Source organism: Taudactylus pleione, unplaced genomic scaffold, assembly GCF_031769625.1.
Source record: "Taudactylus pleione unplaced genomic scaffold, aTauple2 ptg000039l, whole genome shotgun sequence".
In the NCBI taxonomy this organism is placed as follows: domain Eukaryota; kingdom Metazoa; phylum Chordata; class Amphibia; order Anura; family Myobatrachidae; genus Taudactylus; species Taudactylus pleione.
The window spans coordinates 6,457,030-6,467,471 of NW_028284441.1; the positions used below are offsets into that span (position 1 = coordinate 6,457,030).

Genomic DNA, 10,442 nt, shown 5'->3' on the forward strand with positions numbered 1-10,442 from the left:
TATGAGTGCTGGCAATGTTAGTGTGCGCGTGTATGTATGAGTGCTGGCAATGTTAGTGTGTGTGTGTATGTATAAGTGCTGGCAATGTTAGTGTGTGTGTGTGTATGTATAAGTGCTGGCAATGTTAGTGTGTGTGTGTATGTATGAGTGCTGGCAATGTTAGTGTGTGTGTGTATGTATGTGTGCTGGCAGTGTTAGTGTGTGTATGCATGTGTGATGGCAGGGTTAGTGTGTGTGTGTGTATGTGAGTGCTAGCTGTGTGTGTGTGTATGTGAGTGCTAGCTCTATGTGTGTATGTATGAGTGCTAGCTGTGTGTATGTGTGTAAATGTATGAGAGCTGGCAGTGTTAGTGTGTGTGTGACACTACAGTGAATATTATAAACTGGGGACTCTGATGCATGGCACATGAATTCGAGAGAGCAGGGGCAGTTGCTAAAATGTTACCTAGTGTGCCCGGAAACCTTGCACCAGCCCTGAGAGGACCCCTACACTTTTTGTCCCCTATATTTCCAAACAAGGACCGGCTCAGAGCCCAGTGCTTGTTGTGCTAAATACAGGGGACCTCTACGTCATTTTCCCCCTATATTTAACACAACCAGGGCCGGCTATGAAAAGCCCGGTGCTGGTTGAGCTTTGGTGGGTGGGCCATAGGCAAACACAGGGGGGGGTTCATCTGCCTGGAATCGCCCCTCCCCAGCCCACACCATGACCACAATAGAAATAGTAATATAATGGAATTTTACTAGCGCTGCATGTTCTTCTCAGTATCATAAATTAAATAAATAGTACCAACTGTGGATCTTTTAACATATATCAGCCAGTAATAAATAACCTGTGCACCAATTAGGGGATTTGGAAAACATGCACTGTTATGCTGGCCATACACGCTACAATTATCGGGGTGATCCACCTGATATCGGCGGATCGCCGCGATAATTGTAGCGTGTGGGGGGGCGACCGAGGGTTAAATATTGCTCAGTCGGGCATGCAGGATTGTCCAGAATGCCCGTTCCAATGCGATATTTACCCAGTAAACTGTCGGCAGCATCGGGCAGTGTATGCCCAGCGCGTCCGACAGACATTTCCTGTGTTCCTTCCTACGGAAGAAATAGGGAAATGTCTCCTCCCCCGGGGGCGGAGCACAGATGTCTGCCGAATACACTGTGAGAGAAATCTCACAGTGTATGCCGGCAACATCTGCGGCTGGCAGCCGGCCAGATAAAATGTCTGTCTGTCTGACAGACATTTTATCTGGCCGTGTGTGCCCAGCATTAGGGATGCACTGCTATAGGGCCCAATATTTACATATATGTCCAGGGCAGTGCTAGGTTCTTCTGCTGCTCCCCAGACTCCCGGACTTGCTCCCGTGCCCTGGAATGGTGCCCACATTTAAAATAAAAACATTCAGCTCAGGCAGGATGGCCCTACTGCCACATTTAGAGCCTGATTCAGACCCGGTCGCTATGAGCATACGCTCGCATGATGTGTATGCAAATATTTGAAAGTGACGCGGTGGTGAGTGATCGCTCGCCAAGGCATAAGCACGCCCATCGTACCTGTACGAGCGTTCACTTTGTGTATGCAGACTCCCATTAGCGAATGCAGAGACGCCCACTGCCCCACGTCATCTCCTGGAAGTTTATGAAAACATTGATACATCGACCACTATCGGATGTGAACGCAGTGCTTGTGCTAGCTTTTTTTTTACCGCAAGCATTGCGAGGAAAACAGTGGAAAAAAATGGCTGGTGACGTGTACTATGACGCTGCCTGTTAATTATGCATGCCTCTAAAACAGCGTGGAAACACTCGGGACGCCTGTGTTCGCATCTCCAACCCCCCGTTTTTACTGGACTGCCCCTGTCACCACCCACAAATGGCCTCTTCTGTCACTCACTCTGCTGGGCTGGTTTTGCTGGGCGAGCGAGGGATCTGTGATCACACTGTGTAGTTCACACATGCGCACTGCGATACATATGCATGCGCAGATTAGCAACCATCGGTAATAGCGAACGCACTGCGGATACCGTCCGGGTCTGAATCAGGCCCTTAATGGCTTAAGGGGCCTATCCATTAGCAGATAAATTTGAACGATGAACGATTTATCGTTCAGTTGTTCAATTTATCTGCTAATGGATAGGCTCTGAACGATGAAAATGCGCACTCCTGCGGCCGACAAATTTTGTTTTTTGTCTCTCCAACATGTTGGTCAATTATCGTTTATCGCTGACAGATATTAAAAATATTTGTCACGGTAAACGACAAACGATATTTTTAATGAAAATGAATAGAAACATAAAAAAAATCCACTCCCTGGATGATGTCATGCAATATCGTTCGTCATTTGCAAAAATCTGTCATGTACAGTACATGACAGATATCTGTCACCGCAGCCCCAGGTATTTTCAAGGGATAAATCTTTTGTCTTTCATCTTTTGCTAATGCTGCCCATCCACTAGGCGATTATACCTAGCGATGGAGCGATAATGACGGTCGTTATCGCTCCATCGCCCGCAAATCGGGCAGTAAAAGGTTAAAAATGACCAGCGATGCGCGCGCCCGCTGGTCGTTTTTAACATAAATCATCGCCCGAACATGACGGTCAACCTGACGACCGTCTGAACGTTCATTGTATGCAGATCACCCCGCCGGAGACGACGGCGTCATAATTGTGCCATCGTCCCCCGCATCGCCTAGTGGATGGGCAGCTTAATGGACAGGCCCCTTTACTGTGATCTCTGGTCCTGTATATGCTGGAATTATGACACACAATACACTTTGTATGATGCGTATTAAAGCTGGTTAAGTACTAATTATGCCCTCTTCATGGACAGGCCATACTCACTCTAAAATCAGGCATTTGGAAACCCCCCTCTAGAAATCCTGAATTTGCCACTGTGGGCCACATTGTTTTTTTTTTATATTTACCCTTTTATTAATTTTTTTTTATACAGATGTACGTACGGATCTCACTGATCCATCCCTGCACCTATGTCTTTAATCACAGGTGCTTGCCATACAGACCGCACTGATCCGTGCGTGCATCTGTGTCATCCATGACATCATTCATCGCTCGTACACATGGAACGATGTGTGACAAATCGTGAAAGACAGGTCGTGATCTCTGCATTTTGAAGAGATCACCGACCGTGACCAACGACCAGCGGGAGCGCGCATCTACATCGTTATGGTGCCTACACACTGCACTTTTTAAATGATTTGTCGTTCCAAAAGGTCAAAAACAGCAATATCGTTTAAAAATTCGTACCATGTGTAGGGGCCTTATGAATATAGCTGGCACTTCTTGGCAATATTCCATAAATAACGTGCATTCCTATAATAGATAAAGAAAGCAGGAGAGTCTATGGTAATCGTACCTTTCCCACCACTGCTGTCATGTGTTTTATCATTAGTTTCAGTATAGAATTTGTCAGCAGAAGTAGGAAGGATTATTTTTCATCATGGAAAAGCAGGAGTGAGCTAGCACATTCTGTTTCATTCTTCAGACCACAAAGTCACGTGTTTAAATAACGACCAGAAAAAATTTATAAAGAATGTTTTTAATGGATCCAATACAATAAAAAAACACAAAAACACAATTAACTTTAATATTTCAAAACAATAAATATCAAACTATAAACAGACATAGTACTAACATATAATCAGACAAAAGAAAGCGCTAGATGAAGCTTGAACCCTTAATGAAACCTAAAAAATCTTGTAATTATGTGCATAAATTATATAAAGTGACCATGAATTGAAAACACTCACTGGTGTCAAAAATATATAAAAAGCACCCCCAACAGTATGGGTGTCAGCTCAAACAGTAACAATGTAGCAGTGGTGGTCTGTCACTAGTAAAGAAATAGGAGAACTGGAACTGAAATCAAGCGCCCACCGTGCTTGTATACCTTGCATATATATGTATGAACAAAAGCTCTAAAATTCGAGCAGTAAAACAGTTATTTAAAATGCAATGTGCATAAATACAACAGTGTGACTAAGTTCTAAACTCATAAAATTCTTAGTGTCCTATGGATTTAAAAATGGTTAGTTCAAAAAATGGTAAGCTCATGAAAGGTAGAGTAAAAGGAGCCTCCTCTTCCTCTACATTTCATGAATTTACCATTTTTAACCAGATAAACCGTTTTTATTATTATGATTATATGTATTTTATTTACTTTTCTAAAAAGAAAACACTATCATGTATATATGTGGACTCTATGGGCTCGATTCAATTAGGTGCGATGTACCCGCGTGTGCGAGTCATCGCGACAGCGGCCGTGCTTGACGGCCGCCCGGATTCGCCTGAAAGTGCTCGCTGCCCCATAGGGCTGCGAAGGGTACGATGTGCCGGGCCATTGCCGGCATTTTAACGCCGTTGCATCGGCACATCGCACCCATCACACCTGATTGGATCGAGCCCTATTTACACATTACCCTATGGGCCTCATTCAGAAGCGGTCGGAGGATGCAAGCGGTCGCTCAGAAACTGGGCGGCCGCTTGCATCCTGACCGCCCGCCTCCGTTGCGGTCGTTAGGCTGTGGGTTAACACCCACAGCTCTAACGACCGCTCCGGTGATGGTCGCGATGGTCAGAGACCCTAGGGTAGGGTCTCCCTTGTCGTAAGCCCCAGAGAGCTTCTGGCTCTGTCTGAGCCGGAAGCTCTCCACTGACATCACTAGTGATGTCAGTGAGGCCTCCCCCAAACAGTAGGCGTTCCCATGGGAACGCCTGCGTTTGGGCTGCCACCCCCCCGGCCCGCCTTCCAAACGGGGCAAGCTGTCAATCAACATCGACAGCTCGCCCCCTTTGGATCGAGACCCGCTACGACCGGCGCTGTCGGTCGTAGCGGGTCTCACGCATGTGCGTGCCGGCGCCGTCGTGCGCATGCTCTGTGGGGGGCCATCGACCCGGTCCGAGCGCATCAGCGCTAACGACCGGGTCTGAATGACCCCCTATATGTCTAGGTCTTGTCTTAATAAAAATTGTTTTGTATAAAAATTTTAGAGTCCAATTAAATTTCTCCTTTAGGTATATGTATTTATAGGTGTTGGTAATTTGCACTATTGAGTGTATAACTAAATTCCAGTATACAGTTGCTCTGCACTTTTTGATAAAAATATATCTATTTGCTTCAATTTTAGATGCTTAGGACACTTGGGGTATATTTACTAAAGGTCGATTTTAATTGATTTAAAATCTATCAAACTCGTTGTTGGGTTTCAGGGGCTTAATCACACATTTACTAACAGACAATTTTTTATTTAGTTTTTTAAGTATTAGTAAATGTGTAATTTAGCTTCAGAAACACAACATCGATGTTAATTGATTTAGATCGATTTTAAATCAATTAAAATCGACCTTTAGTAAATATACCCCTAAGAATTTTAGGGGTTTATAATTTAGTCACACTGTTGTATTTATGCACGCTACACTTTAACTGTTTTACTGCTCAAATTTTAGAGAGATGCTATAATAACTGCATCTAGGTTTGATACATGCCAGGCATCACATGACTAAATTCTCACAAATTCATAGGATTGTTCAAACATCATATTCTTAAGCCACACATCCACTAGGCGACTGTGAAACCAGAGCATGATTATGACATTGTAATCGTGCAGTCGTTTCACAGTGTATGATGTTCCTACACCGAACGATCAGTCGGCACATCAATCATCCCCGAACATGGTCAACCTGACGACGTCGTCAGGTTGACCAGCATTCTCAGTCGATGATAGATGTCAAAAACGACCAGCGGCCGCGCACATCACTGGTCGTTTTTTACATTAAACTGCCCGATTTGCGGCCGATTAACAAGCGATTGAATGATAACGATGTCGTTATAGTTCAATCGCTCTGTTTAATCGCATAGTGGATACGCGGCATTACATTTTCCATCTCAACAGTTTTTTTGCTCTTGACCACCAAAGAATATGTATGACCATTTGTAAAAGAAACACTGCTGGATGATATAGACATGGCTGAAAAGCACAGAAAATAGATACAGCAACATTTTTAGTAAACATTGCACAATGTCATGAATAGGTCAGTATAATAAAGTCATCTAAAGGAAAAATAAATATATGCTGGATTTGTTTGTTTGCTTTTAATTTATTTACTTCTAGTAAATAAAGTTAATCCGAGCACTTAGCTACCAGTGAAGACTTGAAAGGTCAAGAACTGTCCTCCTGTCTGTGATTACCTATATTGACAATTTCCCTGTGATCCTACCGTTCATGATATTGGCAAATTTATGAGATGGACATTATCTAATTTATAATGTATTAGTAAAGCCTAGAAGATTATTCAAGATAATCTATGGCAATGTATGTTAATTCAGAAATATATATACAGGTATATTATATATATACACACACACAGGGCTTAAGGCCAGAGCAAGGGAAAATAAAATTATACTTTTTTGTGTTTGGTGTTCACATTTACTGAGGTAATTAGGATATCAGTGTAATACTTAGAATAGCTTATCCAGACAGTTTGTTGTGAACAAGGAAGTTACAGTATGGTCCTAGCTTAAAGCTGTGTACACACTTGAGCGGGGAATCCCCATACACACTGAATAGGTTAATGAATGACGGAACAATCAATGTTCTCGCCTTCATTAACTTACTACAGGCTGCTAGCAATATTGCTAGGTTTGATGTACACACAATGTAGACAATTTCTCATTACGAAATTGCAAATCAGTCCGACATCGTGTACCCAGCGTAACTCTAAATTGTACCTTAATATGGAGTGCCCATATAAACCTAAGATGAGCTTAGACTCTACATTCAAGTTAGCAAACATATTGCTTAGCTAAATTGTTCATTAACACAGCATATGATAATGCTCAATAGTGCTCAGTACCTATTTGAAACAGGAGAGAAAAAGCTAAAATTACCTGTCAAATGGTTTTATTGGATTAATATGTAAGCTGGCTCCCATAGATTTTGGCTGCACAGCTATATATACTAAACCAGGAAATAACCAAAAGTCTGTCAAGAATAATGCCGCCCTGGCTGGTAAAAATGTACCTGATAATACAATTAGATTACACAGTAAGTATAAAGTCAGAATGATCATACAATTGTTTTCTCATAAGTTCCATTTGGTTCTGGCTCTTTAAAATCGCTTCCCTTTCTTGAGGAGTTCTGTGGGCTATTTGTGTCTTGTAATAGCTTCATACTACTAAACACGTGCCAGAAATTCTCTCTAAACTTGTTCCCGACAAAACAATACAGCAATGGGTTAATGCAGCTGTTTGAAAAGCCCAGGCAGATACTCAAGGGCATAGCCTCATCAAGAAATGTGTTCATTCTGCAGTCAACGATAATTTTCATTCTGGTTAGTGCATCCAAAAAGGTCAGTACATGGAACGGGAGCCAGCATATTAAAAAGCATATGACAATCGCAGTCACAATTTTTAGTACTCGACCTCTGTTTTGCTTGTTAAGTACAGGCCCTTTTGGATTTTTTAGATGCAAACCAATCATCAGGTAGGAGGTCATGATAACGGTTACTGGTAAGCAGAACCCAAGGGATGTCTTTATCAGTGACATTGCCAGAAACCAACTTGAATACTCCTCTTTCGGAAAGTCCATTATACATGCGTGGACATCCAGGTTCTCAATGTAGTAAGTATTTCGAAAATAGAATGTTGGAAGAGTGGACATGACGGCTAAGGCCCAAACAGCAAAAGCCACAACAACCGCCTGTTTAATTGTCCTCCTTTGTGAGCGAAGTGGGTAAACAATGGCCAGATATCGGTCCACACTCATGCAAGTAACAAAAAAGATGCTTGCGAATAAATTGAAAGATAATATGGAGCTAGAAATTTTGCACATCACAGCTCCAAACATCCAGTTTAAACCAAATGCATAATATGTTGCCCAAAAAGGTAAAGTCACCAGAAATAATGTGTCGGCAATAGCCAGGTTTAAAATATAGATGTTTGCGACGGATTTCAGCTCCCGTTGGCGACAAAGGACGGTAATCACCAGACTGTTGCCAATGAAACCAAAGATAAAAATGAAGGCATAGAATACAGGAAGCAAATTGACCTGAAAGTCTGGAAAAGTGTTATTCAAGCATGAAGCTGTAGGAGTTAGGTTACTGGTCAGGTTCATAGGAACATGCTTTAAATTTTCACTTGTGATGATGAGCACGGAATAATTTCTGTAGAACATTCTTCTTTCTGGATGCATGCGACAAGAAAAAATAATTAAACATATAGTTACGCATGTAAACACAAGGTGAGTATATACAGTATCACAATTTAGTACAGGTTGAGTCTCCCATATCCAAATATTCCAAAATACGGAATTATTTTGGCATGACTGAGATAATGAAACCTTTGTTTTTTGATGTTTCAATGTACACAATATTTGTCTAAGGCACAAATTATTCAAAATATTGAATAAAAGTACCTTCAGGCTGTGTGTATAAGGTGTATATGAAACATAAATTAATTTCATTTCTGTTCACAAACTTTGCTTGAGCCCCAAAATTATTGAAAATATTGTATACAATTACCTGCAGGCTGTGTGTATAAGGTGTATATAACACACAAATGCATTCTGTGTGTATATTTGGGTTCTATTCCCGAGATATTTCATTATGGTATGCAAAAATTCCAAAATATGGAATATTCCGTTATCCAAAATACCCCTGGTCCCAAGCATTTTGGATATGGGAGACTCAATCTGTAGTAACAATAAAACATCCATTATTCTACTACATGATATAATTTGTGACTTGTTGGCAATAGGCAAAATGAACTAAAATAATACCATAAAGTATCACACAGTAAAGAAACAGATTACTCCAAACTGAATGCAAGTCAAGTAATAATAATAAAAAAGAGACTGCGTCAAATAAATTACTTTTTCTAAAGTATTGTAGCCCTGATTTTCATATGCTTTCTCAATTTGTGTGAACCTGCAACCTCTCCAGTGAATCTCATGGATGGTCCCTTTATATTCCTTATCACACTTTCCCCTTTTGCTCTTTAGTATGTTCTTTTCTTTTTGTTTGTATCAAATTATGTCGCATATTCCATTTTCTCAATAGTGACTGTTGTAACTTTGTCTCCATTGTTTTCTATCAGAATTTGTGTTCTGTTTGAACACAGACTAAATCCAATATCAATATGTTGTAAAAAAAAAGAAAAACGAATTCCCTATTTTTAATTTTCTGGGGATTTATAATTATCACTTAATTATAACTAACACTTTTTTACAGATCAGATTTGAGAAAATAACTAATATAAAATTTTGTTTTTAGTATAAAACATATTTATACTTTTATTATATGTGGAGCTGAACATGCTTTTAGAAATAATTATCATTATTTTTTTTATTGAATTCTTTATTAAAAAGATGTTGGTTACCTGTATGTACATTGGATTAAATATTTCAAAAGGAGGTACATATTTAAACTAAATATTTCTTTAATAAAGTATTACTATTGGCTTTTTTTTTACCCAATTATGCTATATTGTTTTAAGATTTTTAGTATTTAACTGTTCATGCCTGAGCACCAGTTTTATACTTTGAGTGACATTTAGTCACAGTATTAACATAAATGCACAAAATAAATAAATGTATTTAACCTGAAACTACTGTGTAAGACAGGTCAAGATATTAGAGTGTACAGAATTTGCAGATTTTTGGGTGACTTACCACTGCATAAAATGTCCTCTCGGAAAAGATGTGTTCTGTTCTATCCTTGCTCCAGAGTAAGTGCCTGAAATATCTGGTTTATTTCTTATATCCTTTGTTTATACCCGTGGGAGATGTTAGCCTGCATCACTGTGGGATTGGAACAGATACTCTTGGCAATATATGTTTCTGGCAATGTACTGTAGGCTTGTGATCTCACTACATTTCACATTATATAACTCCCAGTTAGTCAGATAGAAAGGAATATACACTACAATCTTTCTTTGGTATGCATTGCTTTTTAGATAGATCTGTATGTTAAAATCCTTTTGTTATTTAATGAATATAACTTGTAGAAAGAGGGAAAGATTATTACAACATTGTTATAGAATAGGGCAATAAGTATAAAGGTAATTTGTAGTACAGGTCTCCCATATCCAAAGTGCTTGGGACCGGGGGTATTTTGGATATTGGAATATTCTGTATTTTGGAATATTTGCATTTAATAATGATATCTTTGGAATGGAACCCAAATCTAAACATAAAATGCATTTATGTATTATATACACCTTATACACACAGCCTGCAGGTCATTTTATACAATATTTTCAATAATTTTGTGGCTCAAACAAAGTTTGTGTACATACATGAAATTCATTTATGTTTCATATACACCTTATACACACAGCCTGAAGGTTATTTTATACAATATTTTTAATAATTGTGTGCTTTAAACAAACTTTGTGTACATTGACCCATCAAAAAAGTTTTACTAT

The 10,442-nt window shown here is 39.8% G+C and overlaps 1 protein-coding gene across 1 annotated transcript; it reads right to left on the minus strand.

Moving 5' to 3' along the window:
* Positions 1-7,086: 7,086 nt before the first annotated feature.
* On the minus strand, positions 7,087-9,714 carry AGTR2 (angiotensin II receptor type 2). Its single transcript, XM_088452609.1, has 2 exons — positions 9,688-9,714; positions 7,087-8,201 (listed from the first exon to the last, which is right to left on the minus strand). The coding sequence occupies exon 2, from the start codon at positions 8,191-8,193 to the stop codon at positions 7,087-7,089; it is 1,107 nt and encodes a 368-aa protein (XP_088308735.1). The 5' UTR covers positions 8,194-8,201; positions 9,688-9,714.
* Between the last annotated feature and the right edge of the window lie 728 nt (positions 9,715-10,442).